This window comes from Equus quagga, chromosome 5 (genome assembly GCF_021613505.1).
Source record: "Equus quagga isolate Etosha38 chromosome 5, UCLA_HA_Equagga_1.0, whole genome shotgun sequence".
In the NCBI taxonomy this organism is placed as follows: domain Eukaryota; kingdom Metazoa; phylum Chordata; class Mammalia; order Perissodactyla; family Equidae; genus Equus; species Equus quagga.
This window is the reverse complement of record NC_060271.1, coordinates 34,071,416-34,088,510: the sequence shown is the minus strand read 5'-3', so window position 1 is coordinate 34,088,510 and position 17,095 is coordinate 34,071,416. Positions and strand designations below refer to the sequence as shown.

The window sequence follows — 17,095 nt, the reverse complement described above, 5'->3', positions numbered from 1 at the left end:
AGCTGTCTCTGGCTTCCCTATCTGTCAGCACGCCAGTGCCAGCATCACTCAATCCAGACTTTAAGTGTCTGCACTTGAACTTGTAACAGCTGTTATGGCTCTCAGTGTTCTCCCCATGATAGTTAGATGTGATTTTGTTTGTTTTCTTTAAATCTGACTCCCTATTGCCCAGCACCATGCCCATTGCAAAGCAGGGGCTCAATTCGTGTTGGATGCCTGAGTGATTACAGCCCTCTGTGTGTTCCCCCTTATTACATGACTATGGCCTTTCTCCTTTCACATCTATAATGTTAAGGGGCAGGGGTCGTGTCCACAGTGTTTCTACGGCCTCCAAGTGCAGCACAGTGCTGAGAACCCAGGAGTCTCAAGGAATAAGACCCATCATGTCAGTGGGTTATGCTGTGTAACAACCACACCAAAACTCAACACAGCAGCCTTTATTTAGCTCTCAATTCTGCAAGCGGGCAATTTAGCCTGGGCTCAGCTGGGTGGCTGTTTTGGTCTCAGTGAGGCTCTCTCCTGTGTCTGTGGTCAGCTCTGAGTTGGCTTTGCTGATCTTTGCTGAGCGCCCTCCCATGCCTGAGGTCTCAGCTGAGACAACTGGGCTGACGGACTCTGATCCAGGTGGGCTCCCTTCCTCCAGCAGGCCGGCCCAGGCTTTTTCTCACAGTGGACGTGGACGTCCTGAGAGAGCCGTCCCCTGAGGCCCAGGCTCGGAGACCGGTAGACCATCCCTTCCACTACATTCTATTGACCAAAGTAGGTCACAAGGTCAGTTCAAAGTCCAGATTCCAGGGGTGGGGAAAATAGACTGCACCCTCGATGGGAAAAGCTGAGTGTTACATCGTGAGAGGCGAGGATACAGAGAGGTAAGAACAATTGCGGCCATTTTTGCCTTGTGTATTTCACGGTCAGTCTCCCTCCATAGAATGCCAGTTGGGCATTATAAAGATCAGAATGCACCCAGGTTGGATCACTTTAATATTTATTCGAATTTAAGTCTGATAGAACCAGGAGCTTCTAGATTTGGACAGACATTTTGGATCCCTCTGGTGCCCTCTCCCACGCCCTCTTTCTCCATTTCTTTGACGTCTTCCTGGCCAGGACATCCACATGGCGGCAGCGGGTGTTGAGGTTCTCATGATGCTCTGTCTCCTGAGAGGTGAAAATGGCATCAGTTTTCTCCTACCTGAGGGTTTTCAGAAGGCAGAACTTGAGAAAATGAGAAGCAAACTGCAAGTGAGCCTCCTGGGTCCTCGGCACGGGTGCCGAGACCTTGTTCTCCGGGATGTCTGCCTGAGTCTGAGCTAAATCTGGGTCGTGGGCCTGGTTCCCAAGTGCGTCCTGCATCCTGATTTGGGGGTGGGGTGGAGGGAGAGTGTAGGGTAGATCCTGGGGCCTCTCTCCTCCTGGAAACTTCCTAGGATTCAAGCTGGGGACATCTCTCTACCCTATCACCTTGTTTGATTGCTTCCCAGCATATATTACTGGTGGAATGTATCATTTATTTGGGTGTATATTTAGCGTCAGTCTCCCTCCAGAGAATGCCAGGATTTTGTTTTTTCCATTGCTAATCTCCAGCCCTCCGATGCCGAGGGACGGAGGAGTACCCTAGGCCGGACGCTGAAAGGTGAGCTGCAAGAACTGGAGCCTGGTGGAAATGATGTAAGAGGCTTCCTGGAAGATGCTGGAGCAGGTGTGACCGACAAGGGGGCCCTGTGGCCTCCCTAGCACTGGAGCTTACGCCTGCCACACCGGGGCCGGCTGGAGAACTGCTTGAAGTTTTTCTCGTAGGTGGGCAGGCTCTCTTTGAAGCAGTATGCAGATCGCTTGTCGCACTCGCAGGCCCTCAGCCCACAGAGGCAGCCGACACCAGGACCGAGGGTACATTCACCTGCAGAGAGACAGAGGGTCACTGGGGGCTCCCGGCCCACCCCCAGGGTTTGGTCCTAAGGTTGGGGAGAAACAGGTTGCTCACTGCCAGGGATCAAGGGATGAAAACAGAAAGGAAAGAGCCTGGACATCCTTTCCCTTCACCCTCAAGCCCTTCCCCGATCACACGTGGACATGCCCCGGCACTGGAGTGAGGAGAAGCCTAGGAGGAAGCAAGAGAAAGGGGAAGTGTGGGCTGCACGCAGGGCGCCCTGAGCTCGTGCACCTGGGCAGCACACAGAAGAAGGCAGCGGGACCCATTTTCTCAGAACTCATCTCCTATTTCCAACAGCTTGCTTGACATCTCACTTGGACATCTCAGGCACTTCCAACTTAAGACGCCCAAAAGGGAACACTTGATGTAAATGCTCCCTCCACCCACCAAGCCTGTCCTTCACCCACACTCTCGGCTCTGTAAATGGCACCACCTCCTACTCGAGCCAGAAAACTAGCAGCCAACCTCGATTCCTCTCTCCTTTCACTTTTCACATCCTGTCCACCAGAGAGTTCCATTGATTTCTCTATGTTTAAAATATTTCGTGCTCTGCCCTCCTCTTGCCATCTTCTTGGCCACTACCCCAATCCCCGTCATCACCAGCTCTCCCCTCCCTGTTGCTGTCACCGCCGTGGAGTGGATTCCGACTCTTAGCGACCCTGTGGATGGCAGAGCAGAACCCTGCCCAGTCTTTCTGTGCCATCCTCTCACCTTCCAGAGCTATCAGACAACGCTCCGCTGCTGTTCACAGGATCTTCATGGCCAAGTCTTTGGGAAGTGGGTGGCCAGGAGTCTGTCTTAGTCTAGAAGCTCTGCTGAAACCTGTCCACCGTGGTGACCCTGCTATTTGAAATCCGGGTGGCATAGCTTTCAGCATCACAGCAACATGCAGCCACCACAGTGCGACAACTGACAGGTGGGTGGTGTGGTTCCCTGACTGGGAAACGAACCCAGGCCGCAGCGGTAAGAGCACTGAATCTTAACCACAGGCCACCAGGGCTGGCTTCTCCTCCCCTAATGGGAGGAAATAGGGAGCTTCTTAAACTGTAGCCTGCATTAGCTCCATTCTCCTGCTCAAAGCCCTGCTGTGCTTTCCTCCTATTTGGGGAAGACATCCCAAATCCTTGCCATGACCTGGCCCTCGCCAACCTCTCCATCCTCATTGTCCTTCAGTCTCCCTGCTCCAGGCACGCTGGCCTCTTTATGTCACATGTCTTGCCCAGGGCCTTTGCACTTGCTATTCTTTGTCTGAAACATCTTTCTGGGATCTTCACGTGGCCGGGTCCCTCCCATCCTTTGGGTCTTGGTCAAATTTCCCCTCCTCAGAGAGGCTCTGTCTGATCCCCTATCTCAAGCTCTCTCCAGTCGCTCTCCCTCACGTCCCTGTTTATTTCATTCCAAAGACTCCACAACCTCGTACTTCTCTTGTTAGTTTACTTGTTTGTGTCTGTCTCTCCTCAACAGAGCGTACGCTCTGTGAGGCTGGGACCTTGTCTGTCTTGTCATCACAGTGACCCCAGGATACAGAACAAATGCTGGCCCATAGCGGGTGCTCGACAAACAGTTGTGAATAAACGAGTGAAGCCTCTATGGGCCTTTGGGACGTGGTGTCTGCCCTTTGACCACGTCACCACTACATGGCTTTACTTAGTGGGTAGAGCTGCAGCCCTGCCTGTGTGTCTGTGTGTCCGGGTGTCTGTGTGTCCATGTGTGTGAGTGTGTGTGTGTGTGTGTTTGTTGGGGGTGTCTAAAGCACACCTTCCTCTTTCTAGATAACTCCATGCCAGCTCCACTCTCTTTTGAGGGTCGGCCGTCAGGAAGGGAGGCAGCCAGAGTCCCTGGTTTGTTGACCTTGGGCAAGTCAGCTTCAGGATCCTTGTTTATAAAATGGTGATAAAAATAAAAGTGTCAAGAATAAATAACAGTTTCTACATCACAGGATGGCTGTGGGGATTTTCGCAGCTGTTTACAGATGGAGCTGTGGGATGGGCCCGGCACAGAGAGTGCTCTGGAAATGCTTGTCCGTGTTAGGATGGGGCACCTCAGCCACACACACGAGGACAAAGAAGAGCCTGGCTGCGGTCTGTCTGTCTGTCTGTTTGTCCATCTCTGGAGTCCACAGTTCCCGCAGGAAGCTGTCCTCCCACAGCTCCCAGGAGACCTGATTTCTCAGGACGTGTTGACACCCACCCGACGCTTCAGCTGCCCCTCCCCGTTCACCCTCATGAAATGTGCCAGCGATGTTCACGCCTCCGGCTCTCAGCTCCTGCAGCGCCCACTGTTCCCGGCGCCTGGGTCACCCTTGCCCGCGAGCTCCCTCTTCTCCATCTGTGGAAGCCCATCAAGCCCCACAGCCCCCATGAAGTCCCTCGCGGCCCCCGTCCCCGTCCTCTTCCAGGTCTCTCGCCTCAGCTGTACCCAACATGCCCTTTGCTTCCCTCCCTGGGCAGTAAGCATGGTGTGCAGGGCCCACTTGGTCCAGCGGCTGGTCCTCTCAGGGGACAGGGCCACCTGAGTGCAGGGTCCCACCCCATTCAACCTCGCTCTCCTCCCAGAAGGGCCTGGTGCCCCGTGCTGCCACTCACCAGGCGCTGTCGCTCTGGAAACCTGAGAGGAGATGCTCTTCGCCCCACCTCGGCCACCTCCTCTCCCTTCTTCTTTCTCGTCCTTCTCTTTCCGTTTATCTCTTTGTCTTCAGCTCCTCTCTTCTTCTTTTCCGTCTCAGTTCTCCAAATCTCCTCCTTGCTTTCTCTCACGTCCCTCTCCCTTTCTCGCTTTGTCTTCAGATCCTTTCCAGCGCATGGAGTATGATTCACTCCCGACAGTCAGCTCCACTTCGCGTGGCTTACCTGGTCGCAGACCTTCTGGGACTGACCTTGAGCAGTGGTCTGTGGCTTTGGACTAGCATTTCCACAGGCATCTGGAGCCGTAGGAGGATCAAGCCTGTCACTGCCTGGAAGAAGAGGCCGCCCTAGGCCAAGAAACACCATCTACGGAAGCCATCTTTTCAAAACAAGCCTAGGTCCACATCCTGCAGCTTCCAATTTGCTAATGGGGAAACTGAGGCAGGAATAATAGAACTGACAGCCTCAGGATATTCTTTCTCATTCCAGGAAATATATTTCCTCAAAGGAGACAAAACAAGGTCTACAATCCTGCCTACGGCTAACCCAGACCGCCTGCCAGGCCTCTCACCGTCTGCGCCCCTGGCCTCCGTCCTGGTCTCTAAGGTCTTGTTCAGTCTCAGGGCCGTAGGTACCATCTGAGCACAATGACTCTCCAGTTCTCATCCCAGCCCAGACGTGTTCCTTGACCTCTAGACTCCAACACGCTTATGTCCACTGGACTCCCCCTGGGTGTCTGACACGCCACTCAAACTCAACCTGGCTCATGCCAAGCTCTTGCTCTGTCTTCACAGTCTGCTCATCTGCCATCCGCACAAACTCAGCGGGTGACACCATTATCCACGGCTGCTCAGGCCGAGAACCTCGGGTTCAGCCTCTCCTTCCTTCACACCCCACATCAGTCCATCTGCAGGCCCTGTCAGTTTACCTCCAAACACACGCAGCCTCCGACGCTTCTCTCCATCTCCACTTCACCGCTCTGACCCAAGCTACGCCCACTTCTCCCCATTGCCCACTCACGGCTCCCTCTCTCTCCTCCCTTGCTCCGCAACTGCCCTTCACAGTGGCCAGAGTAATCTTTCTAAAGCAGAATTAATGCATATTGCTCCCTGTTTCAAATGCTCCGATGGCTTCCCCCTACAATTGAAGTAGAAGGCAAGCTCCTTACCCGGTCAGCCCAGCCCCGCGGGACCCAATGGCAGCCCCCCCTCTTCCTGCCTCCTCTGCTTCTACCACGCTGGCTAAATGCCACCTCCTTCGAGAGGCCTTCCTCGGCCACCTAAAGCAGCCTTCCTTCCTTCCCCCACTGTTGTCATTGTTTAGCTTGTCACCTTGTTTTAGATGCTTCATAGCACTTGTCACGACCCAAATGTATCTTTATTTCTGAATATTTTATGGTCTGTCTCCCTCCTCGAACACAAGATCCTTCCTGGCAGGGAGCCTGCTTTTCGTTGCAGATCTTCAGCCCAGAACACACAGCAATCGCTCCCTCGCTATTTCTACTGCCTCTACTGCACTTACACGACCTGTGGGGCAGTGAGGGGAGCCCATCCCAGGAAAAACGAAGCCAGGCTTCAGTTCCAGATCTGCCACTCGCATGCTCTAGGATCTCAGGCAAGTTGCTTCTCTCCGAGCCCGTTTCCTCAGCTTTCAAACGGGGGTAAAGATACTTGCATTGACTGTTTCCTGAGTTTTCCCATTCATTCACTCATCAAACAAACAGGTACTGGACTCCTAACATGTGCCTGGGCTTTGGCTAGGAGGTGGGGGTAGAGGTCTGAGCAAGCGGACCCCACATTACATAGCCCCAGGGCATCCTTCCCTGTGGGCCCTGTGAGCATGAGTGCCCCTCAACAAGGCAGGCGTGCTCCCCGCTCTCACGGAACTCACATCCTAGCTGGGGAGGGAGTCGATGCAAAAGTAAACAAGTAAACAAGATACCGTCAGCTAGAGATGCTAGGAGAGAAAGAGTGAACGGTCAGTGGGTGGAGGCATTGTGAAGAACACATTCAGTACAAAAGGAGAAAGATCTTTGCAAACTGCAAATTCCACGCGTTACCATGTTCACCTTCCCCCTTTGGCAGAGGGAGAAGTCACAGGCTCAGAGATGGAAGTGACAGTGGTACCGTTGGCTGGAACCCAGTCTCTGCCTCCCACAGCCGGGCTCCTCCCTGCACAACATATGCATGCATGTGTGGGTGGAGGGGGTGTCACCGCTGGCTGCTCTTAAAGTCCCTTGCAAATGCCAAGTGCTTATGTAAGCCCACTCAGAGGAGGCATAACAACCTCCCTGGGTGCCCAAGAATGGCCGTCCCCACCGGCCCCAGGGCTCGGGTTACAGGCCTTCCCCTGCACTGATCTCCCAGTGACATTTAGAGCCGTGGACAGACCCCACTGTTTTTTTCCTTTTCTTCCCCTGCTCACCAACTTCATCCCCAGCAGCCACTGGTTGCTAGGCAACCTGGGACCAGGCTTGGGTGCAGATTTCAGAATTCGGAGGCTGGGGAGGTGGTTAACCCTTGCAGGGCAGCTCTTTGAATGGCAGGGTGACTTGGGGTTGGGGAGAGGTTTCTTCTGTCATGGGTGAATGACATTAGCTCGTGGGGATGCGAGTACAGAGCAGGTGCTTCAAAGAGATCTCTCAACAGTAAAAAAAAGAATCCCAGGGCTTTTCCATCAAATAACGGGAAAAGAAAACTGAGATGAAGAAAGACATCTCAACTTCTAAAAGGAAGGGCACTAAGCCCCTGCTATGGGCCAGACCCTTTGGGCAACCCTTCCAGGACCGTCTGAGGTGTAGATCATGGTCTCCATTTTACAGAGGAGGCTAAGGCCTAGGGCGGTCGTGCAGTCATCCAGCTGGAAGGGGGGAAGGTGGGATTTGGACCCAGCTCTGCCTGACTCCAAAGCATGTGCTCTCCCCGGGCCTCTTAGCAGGGCACCCAGAGCCAGAGTAGAAAGATCTGGGGCACTACAGAGGAGCAAACTCCATCTGCCTTTCTCTGCCTGCCGCCTGGACCAGGGCCGAGCATCCTGACCAGCGTGCTGCAGACAGTAAACTCGCATTTGTCTGAACCCTCCGATCAAGCACATCTCCACCTCCCTCCCAACCTCCGCTGCCCCTGGGCAGGGTGGCGTGAGGCAGGAACATCAGCTCTGGGGTCAGACGACCTGAGTCCGAATCCCAGCTCTTCTTTCCCTGCCTGTGTGATCTTGGGCATCTCACTTAACCTCTCTGAGCCTTAGGGTCCTCTCTGATAATGGGGAGAATGATACCCACCTCCAAGGTTTACCACGGGGGTTCAAGGTGCGTGTGTAAAGCATCTGTCACAGATGCTCAGCAACCGCAGCTGTTGCTGCTGCACCTATTTTATGGATGAAGAAACTGAGGCCTGGAACACCCAGGCCAGGCAGGGTGTTCCAGAGCACTGGAAAGGCTCAAGACGCACGTGTTTTAATCTTGCCTGTTACTTGGATCAAACCCTTGCCCTCTCTGGCCTCAGTCTCCTCATCGCTACAATGAGGGGTTGGGCTGGATGGTCCCTAAGGGCGCTTTCAGCTCTGGAGAATGCCAAGGGAGCCGGGCCTGAGGCTGCTTCTTCTGTGCCCCTGGCCTCTGGCCCAGTGCTAGCCTTGGATGGGCACGCAAGGGACACTCAGTCAATACTGGGCAAGTGGACGGACATGTGCTGGTCTTCCTTGAGGTCTCAGCACATAGCAGCAGCAGACCCAGGATGAGAACCCAGTTCACCTAGCTCCCAGCCCTACTCCTGGGAGCAGGGGCTCTGCAAGGCAGGGGCGGGTACTCACTGGCTGGGTCAGCTGAGGAGGGGGCTGCTGATGTCCTGGCGGTGATGGGGAAGTGTCTCCCATGCTACCTTCCTCAGCGGGGCTCTGGACTCTGGGAGCCCCGGTCAAGCTTCAGGAGCAAGGGGCTGCTGCTGCTTGGCAGGGAGCAGCATCTTCAGAAAGCACCGCCCAGGCCACGAACCTTCTAGTCCAGCTTCCAGCCCTTGCCGGCACCTCTTGCATGTGCTGAGGTGAGGTTGTTTCCGTGTGCCACCTCCCAGGGCTCCAGGCTCTGCCCCAGGTCCCCCTCCTCCACCTCCTCCACCTTCTGGGGTCCTGGGCTGTGGCTCTGGTCCCCACATGGAGAGTGAATAAGGCTGATAAAGAAGCTGCTCCAGGCACAGAGTGGCGAGGCCAGCCCTCGTGAGCAAAGCCAGCCCGCAGGAGCTGAGGGCAGAGGCTTGGTCTGAGCCCCAGACCGCAGTGCGGGAAGCCCCGTGGCACCTACCGACACTCCATTTCCTTCCTCAGAGCACTCTTCCCTTCTTCCTTGGCCCCTGCACTTTTGGGGGGCGTCAGAGGAAAGAACTCCTTGAGTATGTTTTCTCTAAAAGTGATGCCTTTTCAACCATGTTAAGGTAACACCTGACATGACAGATGTTAAGATGAAGACAAAAAGAGGGGAAAAGACACCACGTGAAAGTGAGGGCACGAGTCAGGCTGAGAAGAGTTGGGGGTACCTTTGTTGCATGCCCCCTCCCTCACCAACCAACAGCCACACTGCCCCGTGCCCCCCTCCCTGCCCCCACGGTGCAGCTGAAGGGGTGGGAGGAGGTGGTCAGCACCTCGGTCCCTGGCCTCTGGAAGGCATCTTATGCATAAGGAAACAATACTTCGGGGACCACCTCCTCTAGTGCCTCCTCCCCCCCCCGCCTCTCGGCCCTGATCCCTGCCCATCTCCTGGACGTGGCCCTGGGGCCTCACAGAAGACACTTCGCTTTAGGCCTGAGGCTGGTCACAGCCAGAGAGTCCAACACAGGAAGTCTCCTTGAGCTCACACGGAGAAAAGGGGGCTCTCTCCCCGTTGACAGGGTACCTAGCCATGGGGCTGTGGAGGCCCAGAAGCAGAGCTGGGGCTGGCCCTCCTCTTGCAGGGGCCGGAGTCCTCAGGCCACCACATTTCAGGTCTCACCATGGGGACCAGCGAGACTGCACAGTCCTAACTCTTGGCGGGTCTTGGTGTGTCGTGAGCTGGAGTCCCGGGTGGGGCTCGCTGGGGAGACCTGGGGTCTGAGTGCTGAGCACCCATGATAAGGGGGGAGATGAGGGGAAGGGGGATGTTCCCGACCCCGCAAGGAGACAGATGAACCCTAAGACACACTCCCAGCTGTGAACAAATACAGCCGGGGGAAAGTGGTTTATGCAACTCCACCAGGCCAGACAAGAGGTGAGACGCACGCTCTAAGGGCATTCAAATCACTGGCTCCACTGGAATGAATGGCATTCACAAGACAGCTACGACCCAGCGCCTTCCAATGTGCTTGTCCCGCCCCCCCAGCCCAGCAGCCCAGAACAGGTGCTGGGATACTGGGGGCCACTCCCCACGTGCTGGACACTCAGTCCTTGCCTGCCGTGTCCTTTGCCCTCCTCCTTGCATGGCCTCGATGCCATGTGACTTGCCTTCCAGGGCGCCTCCTATTCACTGGCATGCAGTCCCCTTCACAAATGTTTGTTCAACTGAAAGACAGCCGAGCTGCTTTGTTAACACATGACAGACATAAGGAGGAACGTTCTCAACAGCAATAGTTGCCAAGCGAAGCTGCAAAATTCAACATAATCTCAAGTCAACAGCTATTTATTGAACACCTACTATATGCCAGACTCCGTGCTCCCAGAAGGTGCTGGAGATACAGCTGTAGACAGGGGAGAGCCGAGGGAGACCGAGCAAGGACTCTCAGGAAGCTCTGATCCTTGGAAGTGGCCCATTCCATCCCAACACGGAAAAATCTCATTCCCTAAAAGTTCTCTGGGTCCACGGGGAGGCAGACATGAAGGAAAGGCTCAGGTTCAGAGCCGTTTCTCCGCAGAGAAGGCTACTCACAGGCCACGGTCCCGTTGACGAGGTGGAACTGGTAGGTGTTCAGCACCGGCTGGCAGCCCAGCTGCTTCAGCTTCTCATAGCAGCAGTCATGCGCCAGGCAGCACCTGACGGCCAGAGCAGAGGGAGACGGTGCACACCTGGGGGCGGGCCCCTGGGGAATAAGCTGGAGGACCACAGGTGAGAACCAGAAAGGACTCACCTGCCTCCTCCCCTGGGCGAGAAGGCACTGCCGGTAGGGAGGTAAATTCCTGATCATATTAAAAATAGCAAAAACAACCACTAACATGGAATGAGCCCTTTCTGGGACCTCCTGCCACCCTGTTAGCTCCTCGCAGTAACTCTGTGAAGTGCTATCGTTGTCCCCATTTTCTAGGGGCGGCCACGAGATTCAGAGAGCTGAATTTCCCCAAATTATCTATACAGCTGGAAAATGATAGACTCAGGACCCAAACCTGGGCCTGTGTGGCTCAGGCATTCACTTAATGACGTTTTACTGAGTACCTACTATGTGCCAGGCTCTGTGATAATTTCTCAGGAGACAACTGTCAGCAAAAACATACAGAATCCTTCAGTCCTCGCTCTCATGGCATCAGAGTCGGCCGGGGTCGGGAAGGGGGAACATGCAAGGAGAGAAAACAGCTGGGGAACAGCCTCAGCTCATTTCCTAAACCAGCACTCCAGGGCCAGGCGTGCAGAGACCTGCGACTGGATTCTAAGACAGAAAAAGAAAACATCTTCCTCTCTCACCATCTCCATCGGCAAGCGGGCTCTTTGCTGACTGTCATCTTTGGCTAAAAGTGTCAAAATTCTCAGCAGGCTTTGGACTTAGAAGGACAGGCTCAGAGCATCAAATGGCCCAGACTTAGAAACAGGCAAATTCTTGTTCGAATCCTGACTCTGCCACTCAGGTGCTGTGTGTTTGGGGCTTTGCCACTTTGGTTTCGTGGGTCCTCATCATTGTCACCAGTGAAATGGGGATGGTAACACTGCCTCGGCCATTTGCTGCGAGGATTAAGTTAGGCCCTTTGTGCAAATTCTGGTGCTCGACACATGATGGGCATTTCATCAGTTCCCCTCCAGGGCTCCGGGGTCCTTCCAGCTGGAACACTCCACCGTCTCATGAGCCCAACCCAGAGGAATCCAGCTCCAGGAGTGGGCACATATTTATCCACACTAGATTTAGAGTGGCAAGGAACATTTTGCTTCTGATTTCTCCAAATGAAACAACATGCCAACTACCCTGTGTGTTCTTCCCCTGGCTAGATTACACCAAGCTCCACTTTTTCTAGAAACTCCCTCCCCTCTCCCTTATCCTCAGGAGGAGGCCTGGCAGCCGAGTCTGTGCTAGGTGACCTCACCCAGACGGACAACTTTTCCAAAGTGAGCCCCTTGGATTCTTTCTCCCGGAATTCGGAATCAGGACTGGGAGACAGCGAGTCAGCCTTGCTGCGCCTATATTCCTAAAGAATGGGGAGTTGAGAGAGGACCATGTTTGCCATGAGGACCGACGATTGAAAACGTTTCTAGAGCTCTGAGCAGGACTGACTACATAATTTGCACGGCCTCGTGCAAAGTGAGAATGCAGGGCTCCTTTGTTCAAACATTATTAAGAATTTCAGGATGGTGACAGCAGAGCAGTCAACCACGTGTGGGACCTTAGGAATCCCAGCTCTGCAACTGCACGGGCCGCATATAAGGGAGGCCAGCCCAGGCCCAGGGGTCCTCAAGCCCCTCCTCCCACTCCCATTCAGTTTTTTTTCTTACACTCACCTGAATTGGTTACTTGCCATGCAAGAGTCCCAATCTGTCGCTCTCACTTCAAGCATGGATTTCAACACGAATCAAATGACAGGAGGCCTTGGAGCCTCTGCACTCACCTGTCAGTGTCGTCCACGGGGGTCCCTTTGCCCCCAAGCCCACAGTAGCAGCCATATCCGTAATATGAGAAGAAGGCACTCCGCCCTGTGATGTGTTTGACCATCCTTTGAAATTGCCAGAAGCTGCTGTGGGTGGGGGCCATCACTGCCAACGAGAAAATAAGGAAGAAGGAAAGACCCGATGAGAACCATGACACCTTGGCATCCCCTGACCAGAGGGCTCTGCATTCGGGCCCATCAGGAGACCCCCCCCATACGGCTCATGGGCACGGCTGGGATCATCAGCCTCCTTAATGGAAAACAGAATCGGATCTACAGCATCACACAGCTGGCTTCTTGCTAGCCCAGGATGAGAACCCAGTTTCCACGATGTTCAGGGCAACAGTCTACTGTCAACTACAGTCTTCCCCTCAAAAGTAAAAAAACAGGGGGCCGGCCCCATGTCTGAGTGCTTAAGTTCACACGCTCTGCTTCGGCGGCCCAGGGTTTCACCGTTTTGGATCCTGGGCCCGGACATGGCACCGCTTGTCAGGCCACGCTGAGGCGGCGTCCCACATAGCACAAACAGAAGGACCTACAGCTAGAATATACAACTATGTGCTGGGGTGCTTTGGGGAGAAGGAAAAAAAAAGATTTGCAACAGACGTTAGCTCAGGTGCCAATCTTTAAGAAAAACAAACAAACGAACACCATCTTAGGCAGAAACACCCCAGGTCTGATGAGAAAGTTTAACGGGAAAAGTTCAAAGCAGAAATGCCAGTCCCTACAGATATAATGGGGCATTTACAATCTCTCTGGAGAAACAAAATACTTAAGGGGCAGAAAAGATGCCCTGAGTCCATTTTTTTAAATGGCAAATATACATGGACCCAGCAATTTTTACTTCTACAAAATGCTTATGCAAGTGGGGAGAAAAAATATATATGAGGATGTTTGCTGCAGCTTACTTGTCATATCAAAAAACTGGAAACTACCCACACATCCACTGACAGGAGGATAATAACTAAATGATGTCTTAAAAACATATCTTTTAATAGCACTATCTCTAGGCAATGGGCTTAGGGAAGTAGGTGGAGAAAATAACAGGCAGCATTTATTTTATAAACTTTAATGCAATTTGATTTTTTTCTATACTGAGCGTGTATTACTTTTCTATTAAATGTTCGAAATGTGTATGTGCGAAGGCCTAGGGGCATGTATATCAAACTCTTCAGAATGGCCACATCTGGGTGTGGGCAAAAGATTGGGGTCTGCGGGGGCTGGCCCCGTGGCCGAGTGGTTAGGTTCGCGCGCTCCGCTGCAGGCAGCCCAGGGTTTCGTTAGTTCGAATCCTGGGCGCGGACATGGCACTGCTTATCAGGCCACGCTGAGGCAGCGTCCCACATGCCACAGCTAGAAGAACCCACAACGAAGAATACACAACTATGTACCGGGGGGGCTTTGGGGAGAAAAAGGAAAAAATAAAAAAAAATCTTTAAAAAAAAAAAGATTGGGGTCTGCGAAGGACTCTATAGTCACTTATTTGACTTTTTAATTACAAGCATATATATTTTGCAATAAAAATAAAATAAAAACATGAACTTGAAGAAGAAAACCAGAGACAGAAGGTTTGGGGAAATTTTCCCAGGAGCCTTCTCATCTCACACGGTGGTTCTGGATGCCTTGTCGTCACAAAGCACCGCAGAGGGGGCCGCAGCCCAGCAGTGGTCACTGCTGCCTGAGCAGCCCCTGGAAACAAAGTCAGGCACCGATTTTCAGGGCACATTGTGGGGGCTGCAGAGGCGGCTCTCCTGCCTACAGGTCCCCCCACACTATGATCGTGAAAACTTGAAGTCTACCACTGACTAAGGGAAAATAGGAACCCCATTTTTGACATTTTGACTTAGGGACCTAAAATTATTTCTATGCAGCCGAAACAGACAGAAAAATGCATTTAGACAAATCTCTACTAAACTAATAAAACCAGAGTCAAAGAGTTTCCCAACAGACCCAATACTGTTTCCTAGTAAGTTCTCTTTCACTTTGCAGAGGTCTGTAATCTGATCTCCTGGTAGCAATGACTTATAATTACCAATTATTCCATAAGTCACCGTGAGAAAGTCAAGAATTAATCATTCCTCAATTAGCTAGATACATGCCTGCGTTTCAATTCTAGAATCTACATTACTTTAAATAAAGGCAACCAGCATCCAAAGGACCAAAAAGACTCCGGAAGGGGCTGCGCGCGGTGAAACGGCAGTCAAATGCCCCCTTTCTAAGCAAACGGTGAGTAACCTTCGATTTTCCAAAAGTTCTGTGAGCTCCCAAGACTTCGAATCAGCCTATTTTGCAGAAGAAACAGAAGCAGGAGGACTCGTGGGGGCCTGTTCCACTTCTGATTCTCTTTTCAGTGACCCATGATTTTCCCTCACCCCATGCCGCCTCAGGAGGGGCTGCCCCAGACACTGGCACCCAGATGGCAGGAGGGCACCCTGGAGCTCTCCCGGCTGCTTGCCACTTACAGCAGGAGGCGAAGATCACGAGAACACCAATGATCTTCATTCCCGAGGAGACCACGGGGCCAAGGTGCCAGGATCACCCCTTCCTCTGCTCCGGAGGGGTCTGCCAGTTGAACTCCTGTTTGGGGAGGAAATGACCAAAATGAGGCAAGGCTGTGTGGATGCAAAGCCCCCACCACAGTGCAGGGCTTCTAAAGCCCCCCCCGTGGAGGGCTCAGAGCAAAGAGAGCTTTCTCAAACTAATTGTCTCTGAATATGATACCCCTTCTGGTATTTAGACCTCAATATAAAGATAAAAAGGGCTCAATAGCTGGAAAAGTACAAGTGGTTTTTTTTCTTAACTTTCTTTCTTTGGCAACACTATCCCTTCACCTTTTTTTTCTTTTGAGGAGTCAGTATTCCCCCGGTTCCCAAGTTTAAAGGCGTATACGGTCAAGTGTCGCTTAACGACGAGGATATGTTCTGAGAAATGCATCGTTAGGCAATTTTATCGTTGTGGGAACACCACAGAGTGTACTTACACACAACTAGACGGTATAGCCTACTGCACACCTGTACTAATCTCACGGATCACAGTCGTAGATGCGGCCTGTTGTTGACTGAAATGTCGTTATGCCGCACGTGACTGCGTAGGGTTCGTCATGGAGATCCAGCACAGGAAAGTCCAGCCCCATTTGCACGTCGGTCCTCATGTTTTCCTTCCTTGATGCCCAGGCGTCTTGTTCATAAACCTAGCCCCTCTGAACCTCCGTTTCCTCTCCCATGAAGTGAGACTAAAATTACCCACCAGTAATTTCAAACATTTAATAAGAAATTGCTATACACCAAGTGCTGTTTTCTTTAAGGGCTTCACGGGTATTACAACATTTAATCCTCACAATAACTCGAGAAGCTCTATAATCATTTTAGAGGTGGAGAAACTGAGGCCCGGAGAGTTTGGACAACTTCCTCGCGCTCACGTAGCGCCCTACTGCACAGACTTGGGGGACCAACTGAAACCACACAAGTAAACGGCTTTGTACTATAAATGCTGGAACAGGCAGACACACCCTTCTGATTGCCGTCAGCAACGGCAGTGGTAGCCGTATTCGGCACAGTTACCACAGGAGGACAGAGGAGAACGTGGGCTCCGGGTCCCACGTCACTGGGCGGGGGCCCCACGGGTCAGTCAACAGCTCTCTTCAAATACAGGTGGTCTTTATGCGCCCATCATACATCAGACTAAATCTGATAACTCAGGACTTGGAGTGTGAACAATGGCTCACTTGAGCCTAGAGGATTTGGCAGGTGCAGAGCTCCAGCTAGATTTACACTCTGCAGAATGAGCCTCCTGCCGCAGAGCCCTGGAGAGTTCATCAGACACCTTTGCTCTTTTTTTGCCCTCTTTGGCAAAATTCTGGTGGATGCTGAGCTTCTGGGCCCTGACCAGGCCTGGTCCCAGCCAGCCTTCATTTCAAATGCTGTGCGAGATGTTTCTAAATTAGGTTCCATCTCTACAGGCTGGCTTCCTTTTTCTCTTTTGAGTCTGAAAAAATAAGCATGTGACGGTTTAGTCCATGAAGAAGGGACGCACATCTTTCAAACTGGCAGGTGAAGACACTTTGGAGACAAACAAAGGGACCCAGGTGCGTTACCGGTAATGAAATTTTACGGGCTCTTATTAAGGACCAACTCTCCGCTCATCCAATGAGACAAGATTCTGGCCCAAGGAGGGCTTCCGAGCTGCTGGAGAGACGAAATGGGTCAACAGAAAACATGTGGACCACGAGCCCCATGCGGGCAGAAGTTCTACGTTTGGTTTTCCATTGTTTCTGGAATGCTTAGCACAGTGCCTCGCAGGTCCCCTCTCCAGGGCTGGAATATCAGCTGCTCCTGGGAGTTGCTTCTGCTCCAGGGAACAGTCTAGTCAAAGGTTATGACCCCTCCTGGTGAGGAGGGGAGGAGTAGCCAATGCCTGGCTGAGGCGAAGATTTAAGGCGCAATCCCTGCTCTCCTTCAGGACAGCTCTGAAAGGCCATCCCAGCCCCAGAGCTCCCTGGAGGACCAGCTGAGGCCTCAGCAACTGCCTCTGTGTGTCAGCTTCTCCCTCTGAGTGTCAGCTTCTCCCTCTGTGGGTCAGCTTCTCCCTCTGAGTGTCAGCTTCTCCCTCTGTGGGTCAGCTTCTCCCTCTGAGTGTCAGTTTCTCTGAGCGTCAGTTTCTCTGTGTGTCAGCTTCTCCCTCTGTGGGTCATCTTCTTCCTCCCCTCAATCTTGCCTTCCTTACTTCCTGACAGGTGTCT

At 52.8% G+C, this 17,095-nt stretch overlaps 1 protein-coding gene across 16 annotated transcripts in view; it reads right to left on the bottom strand.

Moving 5' to 3' along the window:
• Window positions 1–994: 994 nt before the first annotated feature.
• Window positions 995–17,095, bottom strand: part of PLA2G2C (phospholipase A2 group IIC) — a 22,414-nt gene continuing 6,313 nt past the window's right edge. For 5 of the 16 annotated variants that reach the window (XM_046663580.1, XM_046663581.1, XM_046663582.1 and 2 more), the window contains 5 exons: window positions 14,820–14,934; window positions 12,319–12,463; window positions 11,800–11,901; window positions 10,442–10,545; window positions 995–1,894 (listed from right to left, as the gene is read on the bottom strand). In XM_046663580.1, coding sequence (XP_046519536.1) covers window positions 1,728–1,894; window positions 10,442–10,545; window positions 11,800–11,901; window positions 12,319–12,463; window positions 14,820–14,859 — 558 coding nt within the window. In that variant the 5' untranslated portion in view covers window positions 14,860–14,934 and the 3' untranslated portion in view covers window positions 995–1,727. Of the gene's footprint in view, window positions 1,895–2,638; window positions 2,865–4,512; window positions 4,899–9,337; window positions 10,078–10,105; window positions 10,160–10,441; window positions 10,546–11,799; window positions 11,902–12,211; window positions 12,249–12,318; window positions 12,464–14,819; window positions 14,935–15,337; window positions 15,406–17,095 lie in introns of those variants that run through there. The other 11 variants (XR_006888883.1, XR_006888882.1, XR_006888879.1 and 8 more) reach the window with 11 other exon arrangements.